The sequence below is a fragment of the Thalassophryne amazonica genome, chromosome 1, assembly GCF_902500255.1.
Source record: "Thalassophryne amazonica chromosome 1, fThaAma1.1, whole genome shotgun sequence".
NCBI classification, from domain to species: Eukaryota; Metazoa; Chordata; class Actinopteri; order Batrachoidiformes; family Batrachoididae; genus Thalassophryne; species Thalassophryne amazonica.
In genome coordinates, this window is record NC_047103.1 from 158,160,403 (window position 1) to 158,183,376 (window position 22,974).

General features: G+C 42.3%; 1 protein-coding gene across 9 annotated transcripts in view; it reads right to left on the reverse strand.

Annotated features, from left to right (window-relative positions):
* Positions 1 to 22,974, reverse strand: part of LOC117516344 (muscleblind-like protein 2a) — a 200,057-nt gene that overhangs the window by 27,291 nt on the left and 149,792 nt on the right. For 8 of the 9 annotated variants that reach the window (XM_034177312.1, XM_034177319.1, XM_034177333.1 and 5 more), the window contains 3 exons: positions 12,539 to 12,799; positions 9,399 to 9,452; positions 8,828 to 8,978 (listed from right to left, as the gene is read on the reverse strand). In XM_034177312.1, the coding sequence (XP_034033203.1) occupies positions 8,828 to 8,978; positions 9,399 to 9,452; positions 12,539 to 12,799 (466 nt within the window). The remainder of the gene's footprint in view (positions 1 to 8,827; positions 8,979 to 9,398; positions 9,453 to 12,538; positions 12,800 to 22,974) is intronic. The other variant, XM_034177341.1, reaches the window with a different exon arrangement.

Below are 22,974 nucleotides of genomic sequence, written 5' to 3' on the forward strand. Positions count from 1 at the left end.
AACACTTTTACTTGGAACCAACCCCACCTGTCTGGGTCGTCACGGAGTGTCATGCGGACAATAGGATTTCTTTGCCTGCAACTTTAGATTCATCAGTTCTTCTTGCTTTGTCTTTACCTAATAATAATAGAGTAGTACATCAATCTATCAAAATTTGGTCTCAGTTTAAGAAAAGTTTTAGTCTCCAGTCTTTCTCATTTCAAAGTCCAGTTGCTGTGAATCACTTATTTGTTCCTTCAGTGACAGATAATACTTTTCACATTTGGCACAGAAAGGGTTTAAAATGTTTTACTGATTTATATTTAGATGGACATTTTGCAAGCTTTTTTCCAACTGTCTACCAAATTTGGTATTCCCTCTTTTTTTTTTTTTTTAACAGGTCAGACACTATATGCAAACTATGACTGCACGATTTCCTCAAAACCCTCCAGACAATCCTACTGATGATCTGTTAATGTTTAAGCCAACTTCTAGGGGTGTAATTTAAGCTTTGTACAATTATATTTCAAACCTTCAGTATCCTTCTGCAGCCATTATTAAATCCAAATGGGAACAAGATCTCAATGTCATCATTACAAATGAACTGTAGCGTGGCCAGGTTCACACTACATCAATGTGTGCTCGACACGCACTCATTCAATTTAAAATTGTTCATCGTGTGCACTTGTCCAAGGTTAAGTTGGCACACATGTATTCAGACGTTGATCTATCTTGTGGAAGGTGTAGACTGCTCCACATGTACTGGTCCTGTCCCTCATTGGTCAATTTTTGGAATTCTGTTTTTTACACAATCTCTGATGTCCTGCAGCATCAAATTAAAGCAGATCCACTCTGTGCTATTTTTGGAGTGGCCCCGGACCTTAACTTGCCAAATTCCAAGCTTAAAGTATTGAATTTTTCATTTTTATTAGCTACAAGAAATATTAGTTAGTAGAAAGATCTTCACCCCCTTCACATGCACAATGGTGAAGAGATATAATGTCCTGCATGGATTTAGAAAAAAATCAGATGTACAATTTGTGGATCAAAAAACAATTTTTATAAGTTGTGGCGTCCGTTTCTGGAATTCTTTGAGAGATCCACAACTAATGCCTCTGAAGAGCCCACTGATTCCCTTTCTCCCATTCCCCCTAGCACTGTTGTACCCCCCCACCTTTATTTTATATATATTGTTTTATATTTACTCATTTAATCCCCCCCCCCCTTTTTTTCTCTGGGTTTCTTTGTTATATTTTGTTTAGCAGCTGGCTGTTGGTTTCTATTATGTATTGTTTAATGTTCATGGGAAGAAAATCAAAGAATAACAATTGGAATTTTTTACATAATTTGTATTGTATATTACTTTTGAGTGTTTAATTAAAAAAAAGACCCTGAAAATGATTAATTCCTTCTATACACTCAAGGTAGAACAACATAGGATTGCTGACATTGAGATACTGCCTTGACATCTCCGATCATGCACCTGTTGTATTAAAATGGTATATAGGCCAAAGACCAACATTCAAGCATCCCTCCTTAATAATAAACAATTCATCTCTTTCATCACAGCAGAGCTCAAGAACTATCTAGATACCAATGCCTCGCCTGAAATAATGCTCTTTATACTGTGGGACTGTGCAAAGGCATACATTAGGGGCCATAATATTTCTTTTACCTTGGCTAGAAAAAAGGAGAGGGGTGCTAAATAACATGAGGTAGAGGATACACAAACAATCCACTTTGATTAGTCTTACGAAGGAATTAAATGCAGTTCACAGAGAACTTCATAGTCTTCTATCGGATAACCTGTAGTTCACAGAGAACTTCATAGTCTTCTATTGGATAACATTGAGGAAAACTTAACATTCACTAACCAAAGATACTATGAATATGGCAACAGGGCAAGTAAATTATTAGCATTTAGACTGAGGAAACAGCAATGATCCAATATAGTACAGAGAATAATATGAGGTACACAAAAATGTAACATGTCATTTGAGCGAAGAGCATAACAGCTATTAGATCACTGAAGTAAACTGGATAAATTGGTTGGAACCAGACCAATAACAGTTTTGTAAACCAGAAGCATCCAATGTGTATATCGTCTAACAGACAAAGATGGCATGCCTGCTTTGGTGTACAACTCAGTGGTGAGTGAGGCAACTACAACCAGTGATGCATCTCAAGGCACAATGATACAGCAGGGTCAAGGACCTTAGACAACTGGTTGAGGCACACCTATACACAACATCACCATAGTCCAATAAGGGCAGGAAGGTAGCAGTTATCAGGAGCTTCCGAGCGCTTAAGGAGAAGCATGACTTATTTCTGTAAAGGAAGGATAGCTTCACCCTTAATTTGGAGATCAAGTATTAAAAATGAACTTTAAAAGGTAGCTCCGTGTCAATAGTCAATCCCAAATACTTGTAGTTACTGACTAGCTCAAGAACATTACCGCGTCAGTTTTGATTGATGTATGTTCTCCAAGAAAACAGGTGATTTCGAGAAAAACATTATTTTGGATTTTTCTGCATTCAAGACTAGTTTGAATTTCTCTAGATGGTTCTGCATCACATCAAAAGCGGACTGCAAGAATTCAAATGCCTGTGTCACTGAGTTTGAGCAGCAATAGATTACGGTGTCATCAGCATACACATGACAGAAGGCGTTTGACAGATTTGTACACAGGTCAGTAGTATAAAGTGTGAACAAGACAGGTCCCAAAACTGAGCCTTGAGGAAAACCTTTTATTATCTTGAGAAAGAGAGAGTTAACACCAGCCATCTGAACACATTGAGTCCTACTAGCCAAATAGTCTGCAAACTAAGAGATTGCATGTGTAGAAACACCGTGTTTGTAAAGAATTTCTAACAAGAGACTGTGATCCAGTGTCAAATGGCTTCAACCTCAAGTGATCTTAACATTCAGAAATAACAAAAGCCCTGAGACAAATGGATATGTTAATGACTTTTACGAAACTTTTATAGATCAGTCTCCCCTACTGTTAAAAGCATATCATCATGCACTAGAATCTAAAACTATGGTACCATCCTGGACTGAAGCAACCAGAGTAGTCATATGAAAAGTGATTTAAGACCCCACTGAATGCCAGTCCTATAGACAAATATCATTACTGAATGCAGATCTGCATATACTCACAGCAATTTTACCCAGATGAGTTATTCAGGTAATCACCCAATTTGTTTATTAGGATCAGACTGGGAGATACTATGGAGACCAATTTACAGAGCCTATTAACCCTCTGGGGCCAACGCCGTCGTATACGACGGCTAAGACCAAGCTTTGTTAAATTATAAATAACTTTTGAATGATAGGAATGATAGAAACGTACTTTTTTTTTTTTTGCTGAAAAGTTAACGCCGCAGACTTTCGAGCCAGCCATTGGCCATCTTTGTACTCCTCATAGAAGCTGTGTGATGACATGCACAATGTGAGTGTCCAATCGGAATTGGTTCACCATCACATGGTTTTCCAAAATCCAATCGCAGGGCAGATTTACCTCATGTGAAAAGCCAAAGATCGTTTTCAGGAGTGATATGTTACTAGTTGGCCTGTTTGAATAGCCCCCTGGGTGCTCCAATGAGTACATACTATTAGTACATACTCAGTGCGCCCTGAACCAGGTGTGGACTGAGGCACGCCTGACCACAAATTCAAACACATGGAGGGAATTTAAATGGAAAATAATCACTAAATTTCAGAAATAGTAGCCAAGATGAGCCCAGCTCATGTTGGAGAGACTGTGGAGCATTTATCGCTAATCACACTCACATATTCTAGTCCTGTCCTAAGCTAAGTTTTTATTGGATAGAGGTATTTGACAACCTCTGAGAAGTTTTCCAGCAAGATATCCCACAGGAGCCTACAGTAGCATTATTGGGGGCCATTCCTGGAGGATTTGAGAAGAGGGCCACAAAATATGTACTGAATATTTTATTCACAGCTGCATTAAAATGTATAACACTCAGATGGCTGATACCAAATCCACCAATTTATAACATATGGATCCAAAAAGTATGGGATCTCTAACAAATGGAGCAAATCAGATGCACATTAAGGCTCCAAAAGTCCATTTTTGTTGGGCGATGGAGCCCCGTTATGGCTTTGTTAATGCAATGAGAGGGTTAAGCCCTGGTCACACCGAATAATGAATGATGAACAATGAGTCACGTAGTGTGTTTTTTTTTTTGTTTTGTTTTTTTTTTTTTGGGGGGGGGTCTACAATTGGAGGTATTCAAGAAACATGGGAGAATAGTGGCTCTTAGAAGCAGATTATTTGGCTAACGCGGCTCATCTCTGAGTGTGGCGCTAATGTCAAGAAGTTCAAAATTTACCAAAAATAGCGTGGGCAATGTGTGTACGAGGTACTACAAGGACAAACGAGGATGTTAGAGGCACATTAGTGGTGAGTACAAGGCTGCTATAAGCCCATTATCTGAGTGCTTGGTGGCTACGAGGACAGGACAGGCTACGTGGAACAGAGCAGGTTCCACTCTGAGAAAGCCCTGTAGCCTTTTTCAACATCTGTTTCCTACAATTCCTTCAGAAGAACATCATATATGCGGGCCATTATTTGAATAATCACTAAAATTTCTGACAAATCCATAAGTGGCTCATTAATCATGGCTTTATTATTTGGTGTGACCAGGGCTTTACTTTGCAGCTCCCCTGTCTCATCCTTACTTTTTTGCTCCCTCTATACATATCATATTATCACCCTTTTTCTGATACCTACTGCACGTTTTTTGTTTGTTTGTTTAGTTTGTTTTTCAACCTTTCGTTGCAGTCGTTGAGCGATGATATCACCCCCCCCCCACCCCCATTTCCCATACCTGGTATAAAAACTATGCTTTTGAAGCTGCTTTTGTGTGTGATTAGTGGCGTCATCAATAAGGAGCATGCAGATTGCAACCCCCCCCCCCCCCCCCAAAAAAAAACAACAACTTGATGTGATGGAGTTAATCTGAGCTCAGATTCTGATTCAGCACCCCAAAATTACCCTAACTCAGTTCTCAAAGTCCATGCAAAAAAAAAAGTAGTTCTTTGTTGACCAGTGTAATAAAACTGTACAGCAGCTCCCCTTCACTTCTGCAAGATCCTTGTGTTCCTCTTTTTGCAAACTCTATGTTGTATTTTCCATTTGTTCAATAGTAACATGCTCAAAAGAAAGACAAAAATGACGATCTGAGTGAAAAGTTTAAGTTGTTTTCAGGAGCGTCTTAAAAGAAAAGGTTTGGGAACCACTGTGTAACATGCATATAATATGTTGACGTGGTTATATATCATATCTTTGGCCTGACCAAAGCCTGCACTGCTCTTTTACATCTGGCAGCAATTACGTTTTTATATTAGTAGGCACGAGATCAAAGTGACTGACTGAAACTTTGTCGCGTTCCATCACTACAGAGCTTCACAAATTCCACACAGCTGTAATTAATCGCGAGAGGTTCTCTCACTTTTGCACTTAAAGGTACAGTGTATAGGATTTAGGGGTGTTTATTAGCAGAAAAGGAATATATAACATTTATAACCATCTGTTCATTGTAGTATAATTCATTTGTCTATTATATATTTATTGTGATATATTAAGGCACTGATGCTTCACAGCAAGAAGGTCATAGGATCGCTTCCTGACCTTTTCTGTGTGGACTTTGCATGTTCTCCCTGTGTGGGTTCCTTCCCGATGCTCTGGGTTCCTCCCACATCCAAAGACATGCAGGTTAGGTGAATTGTAAACTTTAAATTGACCGTAGGTGTGCGCGTGAATGTGTTTATCTGTCTATATGTGGCCCTGCAACAGACTGACGTCATGTCCAGGGTGACTGCTGGGATAGCCCCCACAATGAACATAACTGGAGTCAGTGGGTATAGAAAATGGATATGATATATTAATAATAACCTGCAACAATGAATCAAAGTGTTTTCATGAGATGAAAATGACTCCATCATATCTACATGGGAGTGGGCCCCCTCATGGCCGCCATGTTGCACCGCCATGTCGGTACAGCAACCCAAAAGGAACATACTTACGTTCTCTTTCACATTCTGCAACATGAACAGAAGACTGAAGGAAAAAAAAAATCTCCCTTATACACTGTCGACTGGTTGCTAGCAAGTTTGGGAACCCTCATTTTTGTGTAACAAAGGTATCACACATGTTGCTTTTCATAAGAGAAGGCAAGGGAGCATGAAACCCCGTTGCCAAAAAAAACCCAAAGTGAAAATGTGAAGGGGAAACAAAATCATGACTGGCGATGGCATAATGCAGTCTGCACCCTCACCATTAGACGACACTTCACACATAGTGCAAATATGTACAACTCAGGGCGACTCACAGCGAAGCAGCTCGTATGAGCGCACCACGAAACATCGCGCTGACGGGCAGGCGATGCCGGTGCGACGGTTCATGCGCGTGGCTGCAGCTGCTTGCACTTTGTTCCATGGGACGAGGTGCACCACATTGCGCCGCTGATGTGGAGGAAAATAAAATGAAAACCAGCTGTATAATTAGTGAATATCACCGAGTTGATATAAATACTACATAAAAGGGGACGCAATACAGAACCCTGTGGATAAATAACCCTGGTTAAATAAAAAAAATGCCACTCACGGGATTTGAGCCCGCACGCTCTAATTACCAATCACTGTTTTGTAACAGGAGCGTGAAATGGCTAAAATCAACAAGCAGATAAATGTATTTTCTAAAAAAGAAAAAAGTGCTGTGATAACTGACCAAACTGGGGGATGGAACACATGCACACATGTGTTGTGGGGGGAGCCGACACTCTCGCACGCCACATGTGCAACTTAACAGTCGTGGGGTGCTTAAACAAATTTCACACGCAGCTTGACAGTGATTGTCTGCTGACTGTTGTTGTGTTAATAGTGTGAATGGTCACACATTTTGCAAGTGCCAAACAACTGGTATTAGATGTTCATGTGTGTCACCTGGAATTTGGCCGACACCTGCCGCGAGAGGGATCAATGGGCTCGCACAGTGCAACAGGTGTACAAGCCAGCTACGATTTTACATGTTTTGCACATAATTCCTGCTTCATGCGCACTCTGGGCCTCATGTATCAAAGTTGCGCACTTGTGGCTAAATTTACGGTGTAAATTTGAAGTACACCAAAGTTGCCGTGACATGTATTAAGCAGTGCGCACCTGCCCATTTCCGGCGTACGCCTGACGCGACATTGATAAATGCGGCGGGTAAAAACAATCGCAATTATAATAAACACGCCCATAAATATTCAGACTCCGCTTCAGACACACCCTCATTTTACGACATGGAAGCCAGGAAGACAGCAAAGAAAAAGTACTCCACCAATCACGACGCGTGCCAACAGAGCGTCAAAAGCGGCCATCGCATCAACTGTTTTGTAGTATAATCAAAAAAGTGTTACAGTGGTCCCTCGTTTATCGCGGGAGTTACGTTCTAAAAATAGCCCGTAATACGTGAAACCGCGATGTAGTCAGCGTTATTTTTTTACAATTATTATAGATGTTTTAAAGCTGTAAAAACCCTGTAAAACCACTTTATACACTTTCTCAATCAGGCATTAACATTTTCTCAATTTTCTCTCGTGTGTAAACACTCTCAAAGTTCAAACCTTAGCAGAAAAATAAGACCAAACTGTTTTCAGGCCCAAACATTTGTTTGAGAAATAAAAATAGAACGTTTTCCTATAAATAATTATGATGGCTTTTAGAACTAACGAATTTAATTTTAACGATCAACCTACGAGGTTGGACACATAAGAAATTATTAATAGTGACTGACCAGTATTTCACAGATCGCGCCTCTGCGTCCTGACGCCGCGCCTTTTTCCACTCACACCTGCCTGCAGGTGTGTTTCCGAGTGACAAACACAGTTATGAGTAGTTGTTGGCGCTCTTTTTTCTTCTGGGCGAGAAGATTCTTATAAACAGACACGCAGAACACAGAACACTGTAAAAAAAAAAAGGCATGCAAAATTGGACTAAAAACTCCACGAAACGATGAGGCCGCGAAAGGTGAACCGCGTTATAGCGAGGGACCACTGTATTCTCTTTTCATGTTAATAATTCTTGACATGTGGATATTTGCTTGCTCAATTAATAAGACACGCCTAATTTTTCAGATTTCTTTATTCTTAAAATGTATTTCTTTATTTATTTTATTGTGACAAACGAATGGAGACGACAGCACGGGTGAAGGGAATGATGACAACACCACAGTTGTAATTATCAATTTCACAGTCTAAAACGGTCACACCACATAAAGTTAAGCTCAGCACTGCTCTGGCTTCAGGCTCTGGAGAAAAAGGCGCGCAGCGCTTTCTTTGCGGTCAGCGCTGTGGCCACGGATCGTGCTCGATAGACCAGCAATCCCGCAAAAGCGGGATTTGTATTGATTATTATGTAGTATAATCAGGAAAGTGTTATTTATGTAACATATGCATTGATTTGTATGATGGCACTGTTTATCAGGCCGATCATATTCATTTTTATGTGGATTCCTGTGCTGGTTCATTTTGGCATATAATTTACACCACCTCTCGACCTGGTGTATATTTTCAGCGCAGCGTACGCCAACGACCACATTGATAAATGCCAAGTGGCGCAGCCGTTTTGGCGTACACCCCATATACGCTCAAATATCGCCGTACGCACGTTGATACATGAGGCCCCTTATGTGCAAATCTACCCAATTCGCACTATGTGTGAAGGGGCCCTAAAGCAAACACACTGTAGCTTTAAGTTCTCTATTAAGGATTAAATATGTAACAAACAAAAGTGCATTTTCTGAGTGTTTCTGGACTTTTTCTGCATCACTGACAGTTACCTGTGGGAAAGAAGGCAGGCTGCTGGAGCTGTGCGTTAGCCAATGCCTGCTGGTAGTGCAACACACTGGGGTTGAACAGGGAGCTTGCTCCATTGCTCTTCTCAAGTGCTGGTCTCTTTGGTAGAGGCTGGAGGACACCGTGGGGAAATACCTGGTCACCAGAACACAATAAGAGGTAGAGGAAATTTGAGGTATGGAATTAAAGATGCCGAGACAGAAATTTGTAAATCTGTTATTTGGCTATGCACAGCACAAGGCAACAATGGAAACTGCGTTAAATATCACAAAGACGATGAGAAACTACACCATAGCATGGCAATCATCAACAACACAATTAAGAAAAGAGTGTGAGAATTATTTAACATTACATTGTTGTGAATTTCATAAATATGCACTACATTAGAATCCAGAATTGAAACTGGCGAGTATAAGAGCACATCAATATACATATATAGTTTCAACTTTCTTACAGGGTTTCACAAAAACAAAAGAGCCAACTTAAAATTTTGTGAGTGGCTACAGTACAATTAAAGAAGCTACATGCAAAGCAAAAGGTGAAAGGTCAAAGTACCAGGTCTAAAGTTGCCTCGAGGGGTCGCTTCATTGCTTTGGCAGTCGACTGAGTCTTTAATTAGCAGGCAGCGAGCACATGATGGCAGTGGGCCAATGGGATTCAAGCGTATTAACATACAGGTAACAGCAAGCAGAGGTGCGTCATGGGGGACAGCATTGCATTGTGGATAGGTGAGAAGGAAAAAAACAAAAACAAAAATAATCTGAATGCAAGTATACCACATACAAAACAATAGGCATGCACATAAACAAAAAACTGTTGTTTACTTTAAAGAAACGTTGCTACTTTTTGAAATTAGTACCAAAGCAAAAGAAAAAAACATCTACAGTTCATTAATGTTTGGTTAAATAAAACAAAACAAGATTCTATGTTGTACTTCAAACTACCAGGAAGGCATTTAGTAATAACAAACTATTTCTGAACAACTAACTCAACTCTTTTAACATCTATACGTCAACAAAATGCAGTCAGGTGAACAGAGCTGATTGGGACTATAGGTATCGGGTATAGGTATGTGAGATCTGAACAGAGGTTAAAGGCCGGATACTCAGTCCCACCACCATCCTACACATAATAATTACAGCGCTGCCTAAACACTATTTATAGAGTGTGGCTTGGCGCCTGTTTGGGGAATGGGAAAAAAAGCAGCAGACTGGATTCTGAATGGTGAAATTATTCCCCTCAAATTTACAACCCTGCCTTCACAAGCGCCTCTTTGAAGAAATCAAGGGGCTCGCAAAGTGCTGTCACACTTGCAGCAGTAATAAAAAAAGCAACGCAATTTTTTTACAATCACATCCTTTTCCACATTGCTGTGATTCACATTCCGGATCTCAACAGTCCATTGGAATAAGTGCAAATCCACAAACTAACAATGCAGTATGAGGGTGTGTGACTTGTTAGTGTGGTCAGTGGATTTGAGGAGGTGAGGCGGCGCTAAGAGTTCAATCACAGAATGTGGAGCCCTGTTTATGATTGCATTTGAAAATGTAAAAGCCCAGTTGTTTGCAGATCCAATAAAGTCAACCTAACAAGGTAGAGAAATAAGTAGTTTTTAAAAGCCATTGCTGTCATTAAGAAAAACCTCTGTAGCTAACCGTTTGATGTCACTGCTGAGACAATGAAAACAAATCATAATGGATGTGATGAGCACAGCACTTGAGGGGTCCATGCACAAGCCTCTTGCTTCATGTATGTGGATTTTCTGGTAACGTGTAATGTATGTTGTCATAAAATGTGACAATGCATTGCTGATGGACTGTACTGTTAACACAATCGAACACAGTGGTTAGTTTGATTGGAAGATGGTCTCATAAGGTGACATGGAAAGCAAAGATGATTGCAGTCATTTTGCAAAGACAGAAAAGATCACAGCATGGCAAGCAAGGCATGAAGTGGACACAGTAAAAAGGACATGATCTCAGTCAGTGGATCTTCTTACTTAAACTGCATCAGTTAATATGTAACCTTATCTACAGTCCACTTCAGCCTACTCGTTTTTAGAGTTAAAAAAAAAGAAGACTAAAACTGAATTATGGATAACAACATTACCTATTTGTGGCAGTGCAGCACTACAGGTTTTATGAGTCTCTGGTCCAATAAAACTGCTTCAGTTTAGGCTAACGGCTAAAAGAAAATTGGATTGATAGTGCTGACTCAGCAACTCACAATCCTAAAGGTAACCTCCCTCACCTTTAGCGCATGGTTCAATGAAGAAGTGGAGCATAGTGCAGATAAACTGGCGACAAAGGTGTGTGAAGCACAGGATCCTCAGCAGAATGCACGAGCAAGGTAAGTCCTGTTTGATGAGGCATAGTGGAGCTAATACATAGGCTGTTCTGATTTAGATCGATCAGCATTCCAGGCCATGTGATTTCTTTACATCATACATTTTGCATGTCATTCATGCAGTTGTTAAAAAAAAATAGTCTGCACTCACAGTCGGCTAATTATCCACACTGTGGGCTTATGGGGGGAGAGGCAAACAAAACAGAGAGTGCAAGCAGCAACGGAGCAAGCCAGTGAGGCGTACATGCAATGGGTGGAGCATGCCCATGCCATGGAAGGGGAAAAAAAAAAAGTCAGCATAGTGGTGGAGAATAAGGTGTGCATTCAAAAGAAGCTGCTCAGAGTCTGGGGGAGGGTGGCACACAACAGCCACGCCTCTTCCACTAGCTGATTGGGAAATTTTTTTATTCAGTTATTTTTAATTTATTTATCTTTTAATAGAGGAACGTATACCCCCAGCGTGATGTAACCCTCAGCCACTCACTCTCATCAGTCTTTGATTCGATTGCGGTGATCTGCAGAGAGGCGCACTTATCGCTGAGAGCAGTGGGGGGATTGGGGGGGGGGGGGGGGGTTGAAGCCAGCACATTGTCTCTGTGTGAACCAAGGGCACAGACTGCAGTGAGATAACTGAATGTTGTTCCGTTACTACAGTGGCGCATTTCGTTCTCGCTAAACCCCACTTACTGTATACAATAGCCTGACTTTGGGATGTCCATTGTCCATGAATGGCACACTGGAGTCTACTAGAATAAACCAGCACTGGTGGCTATGTTTTATACTGTAATAAAGCAGTGCTCCACATTTTATGCTACTGCGGGTGTCATCATTAACAGCATATTATTTGATTATGTGTTGTTGATTTTGATATTCTTTAATAATATCATATTATTTCATGAGCCTGTGTGTCTGTTTATGGTTAGTTAACAAAGAATTACATTTCAGACTCAGTCACATCTAGAACTAGTACAGTACAGTATACTGTGTGAAGCACAGCATACTGTATGAGTGAGAATCCTGGATTCCCAAGAATCTCTGATATCCAATTTACAGAAAGTTTGATTTTATAGTGTGAATTATATTGTGCATGTTGTTTTGGCTTCTTCCGTAACCCTAAAAAAACCTGCTTATTTGGGGACACATAAAAGCCTCAAAAAGCAATTTTGTATTTCAGATTTTACTAGAAATTTCAAGGTATACGCCATTACTGCCCCATCCAGACCTTACAAGAGTTAGTGTGTTCTAAAGAAGGAGAGAAATCATGAAATCTGCATGTTACCACAAAGACAAATGCATGTTTCTCGCTGTGTAGGCAGACAGGTAGGCAGGCTGTAGTGTTGTGCTCTCACCATGGCTGCAGCCGTAGCTGCAGCTTGCGCAGCCACAGCCGTCTGATTGGCCTGATGTTGGGCGGCCTTGATCTTGGCCTGCAGGTGGGCCGGTGGGTGGAAGTACTTGCACTTCTCGCGGGAGCAGCGACTCTTGATGTAATCCATGCAGACGGTGACCGTGTTGTCGCTGGTGTCGATCATGGGGTTGTCACTCGGGTGAGCGAAGCGGCAGTCTGTCTCGCCACGTGCACAGTTACCCCGCTGGAACTCGCGGCAAACCTGGGAGCAGGAAAGTAAGGTGGAGAGGACAAGCACACAGAGAGATGTGGACAGATACGTAGATATATACACTCAACAAAAATATAAACGCAACACTTTTGGTTTTGCTCCCATTTTGTATGAGATGAACTCAAAGATCTAAATCTTTTTCCACATACACAATATCACCATTTCTCTCAAATATTGTTCACAAACCAGTCTAAATCTCTGATAGTGAGCACTTCTCCTTTGCTGAGAAAATCCATCCCACCTCACAGGTGTGCCATACCAAGATGCTGATTAGACACCATGATTAGTGCACAGGTGTGCCTTAGACTGCCCACAATAAAAGGCCACTCTGAAAGGTGCAGTTTTATCACACAGCACAATGCCACAGATGTCGCAAGATTTGAGGGAGCGTGCAGTTGGCATGCTGACAGCAGGAATGTCAACCAGAGCTGTTGCTCGTGTATTGAATGTTCATGTCTCTACCATAAGCCGTCTCCAAAGTCGTTTCAGAGAATTTGGCAGTACATCCAACCAGCCTCACAACTGCAGACCACGTGTAACCACACCAGCCCAGGACCTCCACATCCAGCATGTTCACCTCCACGATCGTCTGAGACCAGCCACTCGGACAGCTGCTGAAACAATCGGTTTGCATAACCAAAGAATTTCTGCACAAACTGTCAGAAACCATCTCAGGGAAGCTCATCTGCATGCTTGTCGTCCTCAACGTGGTCTCGACCTGACTCCAGTTTGTCGTCGTAACCGACTTGAGTGGGCAAATGCTCACATTCGCTGGCGTTTGGCACGTTGGAGAGGTGTTCTCTTCACGGATGATGCGAAGGAGATGTGTTGCACTGCATGAGGCAAATGGTGGTCACACCAGATACTGACTGGTATCCCCCCCAATAAAACAAAACTGCACCTTTCAGAGTGGCCTTTTATTGTGGGCAGTCTAAGGCACACCTGTGCACTAATCATGGTGTCTAATCAGCATCTTGGTATGGCACACCTGTGAGGTGGGATGGATTATCTCAGCAAAGGAGAAGTGCTCACTATCACAGATTTCAACTGGTTTGTGAACAATATTTGAGGGAAATGGTGATATTGTGTATGTGGAAAAAGTTTTAGATCTTTGAGTTCATCTCATACAAAATGGGAGCAAAACCAAAAGTGTTGCGTTTATATTTTTGTTGAGTATATATGCAAAAAGAAGAAAAATAGCGAGAGGTTAAAACACAAACATAAATCCTGAGGGACTGAGTTTACAGCATTAACTAGTTTGAAAGTAAGAAATCTGATGTTTAAAAATGCATAGTATTAGTAATAGTAGAACCAAAAAGCTGACACCAGCTTATACAAGAGTCAGCTCCGTAGGTCTTTGGACAGGTGGCACAGTTTTTGTAATTTTGCTTTTGTGCAGCACAATGATGGAGCTGAAATGAAACAACCATGATGTGGTTGTCGTGTAGAATTGTAACTTTCATCAGTCTGATAGTGCAGACGGTGGCTCAGGGGTTAGTACTCTTGCCTCACAGCAAGAAGATCTGGGGTTTGATTCCACCCATGCCCAGTTCCCTTCTGTGTGGAGCTTGTATGTTCTCCCTGTGTCTGTGTGAGTTTCTTCCAGGCATTCTGGTTTCCTACCACTATTAATTACATGCACATTAGGATCTGCTCCTTTCTCTGGCCCTGACCAAGGCAGCATCTCTAGATCCGGAATTGGTCTTTGGACGCTGGACTGAGGCTGCCCACTGCTCCTCATGTTTGGATTGTATCTAACTATAGGATGAGATAAATGGGAAGGACAAGTTTGGTTCTATGCATTCATGTATGGACAATGATAATAGAATCTCTTCTTCCTTACCAAGATGTTTATAAAAAAAAAATCCTGTTCTGGAAAAATTCACCCCTATGCAGTTCTTCAATTGACCCCTAATTGGCCCCCTATTGAAAATACAAATGGCTAACATTATTTTTCTAAAATATGTACCAAAAGGTATACACAGTCAAATCTTGGTGCTTGTAACCGGATTTGAAGGATTCCTCTGCAAATATTCTGTTATCTGCTGCACTATGAGTGACGATGCAAGGAGTCTAGTGAGGGAAGCCATCAAGACACCCAGACAACTCTGAAGCTTTGTCGGCTTCTGTGGCTGTTACTGGAGAAACTGTGTGTAGTGTGACGTTTGACTGTTGCATCACCAGTTAATTTCTTAAAAGAAGGCATGAAATTTTATCTACCTTATTGTTGTGGGCTGGGGTGTTTGGCTGGCTTGGTTTTTGTTTTCTGTTTCTCCCACCAGGTGGTATGCATTCAGGACTGAGTGGCTGAGCATCAGGACCTCACCCTGAACACCTGAGGCTTGTTTTCACATGCAGGTCATCAGGACTCACAGCTGTGGTGTATTTTGTCTTAATCAGAGATTGCTGTATTTAAACCTTGAATGCACAGTGTGTGATTGCCAGAGACTCGACCTTGTGAGCAGACGTGTGAGATCGACGTCAGGAGAACAATCTCACCATCACGGACGCAGAGACCGCACCAGGTTTGACGCCACAGTCTGTGAAGGAGGATTGGGTGAGGTCTCACGCTCTTCAGCACACTTCCTGAGGTAATTTGGTTTTGGTGACTTTTATGAAGTAATGACAGTGGATTTGGTGTCCCTCACACCTTGTGTTAGTGAGCTGTCACGTTATGCTAATTGTCTAATCAGCTTCTGCTGCAGTGGAGATTTGAACTGAGTTGTTCCGTGCCTGCAGGGTGAGAAGCTGATGTATAGATTTAAGCCAGGAAGTGTTTGCTGATTGCGTGCACCTTTGAGTTGTGTCTCTCTGTGTGGAGTTGGACTCACCTCATGTTTTCTTTCTTCACAGACTTGGTTTGTCGCGGCCACCTGGGGGGTGTCGGCGGGGTCCCTGGGTCCGAACTGCTGTGGCTCCGGACCGTTTGCGCTGTTGAGAGCGCGCCGTGTTTCCACCTCACCAGACCGCGGACGTTTTAGTTGTTTAGCACTTCTCACTGTTATGTTTATTAAATTCTGTTATCTTTTGAACCGTGCTCTGCTTATTTTATGCTGGGTCCTTTCAAACGCTGGGTCGGTGCTCCGACCGCGTCCGAAACATAACACTTATGCCAGAAGGTACATGGGAGACACACTAATCTTCATCTGATGGCCTAAAACCGTGACTGGTGATGGAATAGGCAAATATTGCATCATCCACAGCTTCTTTAATCACAGCCACAAACGCCTATAACAGTATCAGAGTAGTCTGGGTGTCTTGATGGTTTTTGTGAACTGCCTACGTGACACAGATTTTCCATACAGTACCATATTGATCGTATTTCTTATTGTGTAAATAAAATCCAAAACAAATTCAGTGACTTGGAAATGTTTATGTATTTATTCCCTGACACTAAAAAGATGAGCTGTTAAGTGACGATTTTTTGAAAAATAATCCTTATATATCATTTGTCCAATTGCTGAGTGGACAAATTGGGCTCTGAAAATGGAGGGACTGTGTGTAAAAATGGCTCTAATTCCTACAGTAGTGTTCAGAATAATACAAGTAGTAGTGCTATGTGACTAAAAAGATTAATCCAGGTTCTGAGTATATTTCTTATTGTTACATGGGAAACAAGGTACCAGTAGTTTCAGTAGATTCTCACAAATCCAACAAGACCAAGCATTCATGATATGCACACTCTTAAGGCTATGAAATTGGGCTATTAGTAAAAAAAAAGTAGAATAGGGGGTGTTCACAATAATAGTAGTGTGGCATTCAGTCAGTGAGTTCATCAATTTTGTGGAACAAACAGGTGTAAATCAGGTGTCCCCTATTTAAGGATGAAGCCAGCACCTGTTGAACATGCTTTTCTCTTTGAACGCCTGAGGAAAATGGGATGTTCAAGACATTGTTCAGAAGAACAGCGTAGTTTGATTAAAAAGTTGACTGGAGAGGAGAAAACTTATACGCAGGTGCAAAACATTCTAGGCTGTTCATCTACAATGATCTCCAATGCTTTAAAATGGACAAAAAAACAGAGACGCGTGGAAGAAAACGGAAAACAACCATCAAAATGGATAGAAGAATAACCAGAATGGCAAAGGCTCACCCACTGATCAGCTCCAGGATGATCAAAGACAGTCTGGAGTTACCTGTAACTGCTGTGATAGTTAGAAGACGCCTGTGTGAAGCTAATTTATTCGCAAGAATCCCCCGCAAAGTCCCTCTGTTAAATAAAAGACGTGCAGAAGAGGTTACAATTTGCCAAAGAACACATCGACTGGCCTAAAGAGAAATGGAGGAATATTTTGTGGACTGATGAGAGTAAAATTGTTCTTTTTGGGTCCAAGGGCCGCACACAGTTTGCGAGACGACCCCCAAACTCTGAATTCAAGCCACAGTTCACAGTCAAGACAGTGAAGCATGGTGATGCAAGCATCATGATATGGGCATGTTTCTCCTTCTATGGTGTTGGGCCTATATATCGCATGCCAGGTATCATGGATCAGTTTGGATATGTCACAATACTTGAAGAGGTCATGTTGCCTTATGCTGAAGAGAACATGCCCTTGAAATGGGTGTTTCAACAAGACAATGACCCCGACAGAGTTTTCCAATATGGCGGCATGGGTAAAGTCGGACCGGAGAGTGGCGGCGCTTAATTTTATTACTCCTGCACTTACAATCTACTGAGCCGCGGCAAGACCGGCATTTTTTCACTGCTTAACCCACAATGAGCATCAATAGCTATTTTTCAGTCCGTCTGAGAGCCGGCAACATAATAAAAGTCCTGCAACTGACGTTGACGTCGCAAACGATACCGACAGTGAAGCTAATGCAGATGATAGCATGCTAGCTAGCGGTAGCGGAGCAATGAACCCGACTCTCCAAGAGGTAATCCGCATTGTAACATCAAACCTCACGAAGGTTTTTGAAGACAAGCTCGAGCCAATTTCCCAGTTCCTGCAGTCACAACAGGAGCAGCTATGGAGCCATGAAACGCGAATCACCGAGGCCGAGACGCGGATATCAGCCATAGAAGACGCCTCAGCTCCCATGCACAGCAAACTCAAGGCGCTAGAGAAAAAGGTGGCGGACCTTATCGAGCGTGCAGACGAGCTAGAAAATAGAGGTAGATGCAAGAACTTAAGGATCCTCAATCTACCAGAAGGTGCGGAGGGCAACAACCCCACGCTGTTCTTTGAGAGATGGCTCCCTACACTTCTAAACATTGAGACGAAAATGGGCCGTATTAAAGTGGAGAGAGCGCACCGTACGGGACCGATTTCTGTTCATGACCAAAAGCCACGTCCTGCAATTGTGAGGCTTCATAATTATCAAGACAAACAAAAGATTATGAATGCATCATGAGAGATAAGCAAGAAAAAGCAACAATTGAAACATGGTGATGCCACGGTGATGATCTTTCAAGATTTCTCAGCTGCTGTTGTCTGTAAGTGTAAAAGCTTTGATGACGTAAAGAGGCGACTCAAGTCTGTGGGAGCTGTTTACAGGATGATGTACCCCGCTTTGCTGAAGGTCACTCACCGCGGGACGACGAAGATATACTCGGATCCCGACGATGTGGACAAATACCTGAAGTCTCTGGAGTCAGCTACCCTAGACAACTCTACCCCATCAGATTAAAAACGGCCCAAAAGTGTGGATGTTTCTTTTGGCCTCATGCCATGAGTAATTGTCTACTGCACAGATTGTTACTGAACTTCAAATGGTTACATATTCCGACAAGACATTTGTTATTTTCACGAGTGGATTATATATATAGCGCTGCCACTCCCCTTCTGTTCTTTTGTGTTTTTTATAGTGTGGATAGGCGTTTACTCTTGCTGTTAGGGAACCCTTTCACTATTACTGCTCCTGTTGGTTGGTAGTAGGATAGTGCATTACGTTCGTGCCAATGTTCGGCATTTTTTTGGTTGTTTCTTTTGTTTTGGATAGTTCTTCTGTTCAGTGTGTTTTACGGCTTTTTATGTACATGAACAATTTGTGGAAGCATGCTCAGATAATACTTTGCACCATATAAATTAGAACAATATTATGGCAAGTATAAACATCTGTACATGGAATGTAAATGGCATCCATACACCAATTAAACGGAGAAGGGTCTTGAATTATCTTCAGAGGGAACAGGTTCATGTAGCTTTGTTACAGGAGACTCACTTAGAAGCCAAAGAACAAGAAAAATTGCAGAAGGGTGTTTTTAGCCAAATTTATTTTTCTACTTTTTCATCCCGAAGCAGGGGAGTAGCCATTTTAATCAGGAAAAATTTGCCTTTCAAATTGGTGGACTGTGTAAAAGACACAGGGGGGCGCTATATAATTGTAAGAGATGTCTTATTCGGTGAGGAAATCACATTCATGAGTCTGTATTGCCCTCCTGGCCAGACGGGGGATTACATACACTCAACAAAAATATAAACGCAACACTTTTGGTTTTGCTCCCACTTTGTATGAGATGAACTCAAAGAGCTAAAACTTTTTCCACATACACAATATCACCATTTCCCTCAAATATTGTTCACAAACCAGTCTAAATCTGTGATAGTGAGGACTTCTCCTTTGCTGAGATAATCCATCCCACCTCACAGGTGTGCCATATCAAGATGCTGATTAGACACCATGATTAGTGCACAGGTGTGCCTTAGACTGCCAACAATAAAAGGCCACTCTGTATACGAGGGCTGTCAATAAAGTAACGGTCCTTTTTATTTTTTTCAAAAACTATATGGATTTCATTCATATGTTTTTAAGTCAGACATGCTTGAACCCTCGTGCGCATGCGTGAGTTTTTCCACGCCTGTCGGTGACGTCATTCGCCTGTGAGCACTCCTTGTGGGAGGAGTCGTCCAGCCCCTCGTCGGAATTCCTTTGTCTGAGAAGTTGCTGAGAGACTGGCGCGTTGTTTGATCAAAATTTTTTTCTAAACCTGTGAGACACATCGAAGTGGACACGGTTCGAAAAATTAAGCTGGTTTTCAGTGAAAATTTTAACGGCTGATGAGAGATTTTGAGGTGATACTGTCGCTTTAAGGACTTCCCACAGTGGGAGACGTCGCTCAGCGCTCTCAGGCGGCGTGATCAGCCTGTTCAAGCTGAAAACCTCCACATTTCAGGCTCTATTGATCCAGGACGTCGTGAGAGAACAGAGAAGTTTCAGAAGAAGTCGGTTTCAGCATTTTATCCGGATAGTCCACTGTTAAAGGAGATTTTTTTAATGAAAGACGTGCGGACGGATCCGCGCGTCGGGACGCAGCCGAAGCGGTGCGGCGGCACAGGAAAAACACCTCCGTGTTGATAACCATTTGTAAAATCCAGGCGGCTTTTGATGGCTTTCAGTGGAGTGAGTATATGCGAAATTGTTTAACAGGCAGGACATGTTCCAACTTGTCCTTAAGGCTTTCAACAGAGGTGTTTTTCCTGTGGCGGAGCGTCGCGTCGGCTGCGTCCCGACGCGCGGACCCGTCCGCACGTCTTTCATTAAAAAAATCTCCTTTTGCATGTGCTGTGACATGTCAATTATCTGTGTCCAATCAGATTTCAGGGGAGTCCAGCACAACCCTGGCTTCCGCTCTAGCTCCACCCATGCCAGGAAGTGTTCAACATTTGACATTTCCCGTTTCACTGTGGACTCAAAATTTGGCAGTTCCTGTTTCAGTCTGAACTTGACACTGAGTTCCAGCGAGATTCCACAAGATCTTGTCTGTCAATCCAGGAAGTGTCGATCCAGGAAGTGTTCAACATTTGACATTTCCTGTTTCACTGTGGACACAAAATTTGGCACTTCCTCTTTGGGACTCCCTGTACCATGTTCGAGCTTCGCGCTGCTGCGCGTCACTTCGCTCATATTATTAGATGTTGTTGTGCTTTTTTTGTTTTGTTTTGATCCTCTTGTTCCCTGGGGATCCTGTACTAAATACAGAAACAACACTGTTCCATTTTCTTATTCAGACTCCCTTTATGCCTACTGAAGATAAAAAATTCTGGGTGCAGCTGTAGTAAGCATTTTTGTGTGTTCCACTCCCTCTATGGCTCCACTCCTCATAACTTACAGGACAAAATATATGATCCATATGTGCACTGTTCACCTCCACTCCCCACAGCTTTCTGCTAGTGTACAATATCAGGGAATTATGATATAAGCTGTGAATCGTAAGTAACAGGTACGCTAAATATTGTGAGCTATAATGTTAAGGGTATTCATAGGCCTGTTAAAAGAAAGAAAATTCTACATCAGCTGAAGCAAGCCAACTGTCAAATAGCGCTTCAACAAGAAACCCATTTATCTGAGATGGAACATGAAAAGCTAAGAAATTTTTGGGCAGATATACTATTACTGTTACTATTCTTCACACCGATCAGGCAGGAAGAGGGGAGTTACACTCAACAAAAATATAAACGCAACACTTTTGGTTTTGCTCCCATTTTGTATGAGATGAACTCAAAGATCTAAAACTTTTTCCACATACACAATATCACCATTTCCCTCAAATATTGTTCACAAACCAGTCTAAATCTGTGATAGTGAGGACTTCTCCTTTGCTGAGATAATCCATCCCACCTCACAGGTGTGCCATATCAAGATGCTGATTAGACACCATGATTAGTGCACAGGTGTGCCTTAGACTGCCCACAATAAAAGGCCACTCTGAAAGGTGCAGTTTTATCACACAGCACAATGCCACAGATGTCGCAAGATTTGAGGGAGCGTGCAATTGGCATGCTGACAGCAGGTATGTCAACCAGAGCTGTTGCTCATGTATTGAATGTTCATTTCTCTACCATAAGCCATCTCCAAAGGCGTTTCAGAGAATTTGGCAGTACATCCAACCCGCCTCACAACCGCAGACCACGTGTAACCACACCAGCCCAGGACCTCCACATCCAGCATGTTCACCTCCAAGATCATCTGAGACCAGCCACTCGGACAGCTGCTGAAACAATCGGTTTGCATAACCAAAGAATTTCTGCACAAACTGTCAGAAACCGTCTCAGGGAAGCTCATCTCCATGCTTGTCGTCCTCATCGGGGTCTCGACCTGACTCCAGTTCGTCATAACCGACTTGAGTGGGCAAATGCTCACATTCGCTGGCGTTTGGCACGTTGGAGAGGTGTTCTCTTCACAGATGAATCCCGGTTCACACTGTCCGGGGCAGATGGCAGACAGTGTGTGTGGCGTCGTGTGGGTGAGCGGTTTTCTGATGTCAATATTGTGGATCGAGTGGCCCATGGTGGTGGTGGGGTTATGGTATGGGCAGGCGTCTGTTATAGACGAAGAACACAGGTGCATTTTATTGATGGCATTTTGAATGCACAGAGATACCGTGACGAGATCCTGAGGCCCACTTTTGTGCCATACCTCATGTTGCAGCAGGATAATGTACGGCCCCATGTTGCAAGGATCTGTACACAATTCTTGGAAGCTGAAAATGTCCCAGTTCTTGCATGGCCAGCATACTCACCGGACATGTCACCCATTGAGCATGTTTGGGATGCTCTGGACCGGCGTATACGACAGCGTGTACCAGTTCCTGCCAATATCCAGCAACTTCGCACAGCCATTGAAGAGGAGTGGACCAACATTCCACAGGCCACAATTGACAACCTGATCAACTCTATGTGAAGGAGATGTGTTGCACTGCATGAGGCAAATGGTGGTCACACCAGATACTGACTGGTATCCCTCCCCCCCAATAAAACAAAACTGCACCTTTCAGAGTGGCCTTTTATTGTGGACAGTCTAAGGCACACCTGTGCACTAATCATAGTGTCTAATCAGCATCTTGGTATGGCACACCTGTGAGGTGGGATGGATTATCTCAGCAAAGGAGAAGTGCTCACTATCACAGATTTGGACTGGTTTGTGAACAGTATTTGAGGGAAATGGTGATATTGTGTATGTGGAAAAAGTTTTAGATCTTTGAGTTCATCTCATACAAAATGGGAGCAAAACCAAAAGTGTTGCGTTTATATTTTTGTTGAGTCCTTCAGCTGCTCCCTTGTTTGCACTTGGGGTCGCCACAGCAAATCCAAGGTGGATCTGCATGTTGAATTGGCACAAGTTTTACGCCGGATGCCCTTCCTAACGCAACTCCACATTACATGGAGAAATGTGGCAGGGGTGGGATTTGAACCCGGAACCTTCTGAACTGAAACCAAGAGCAT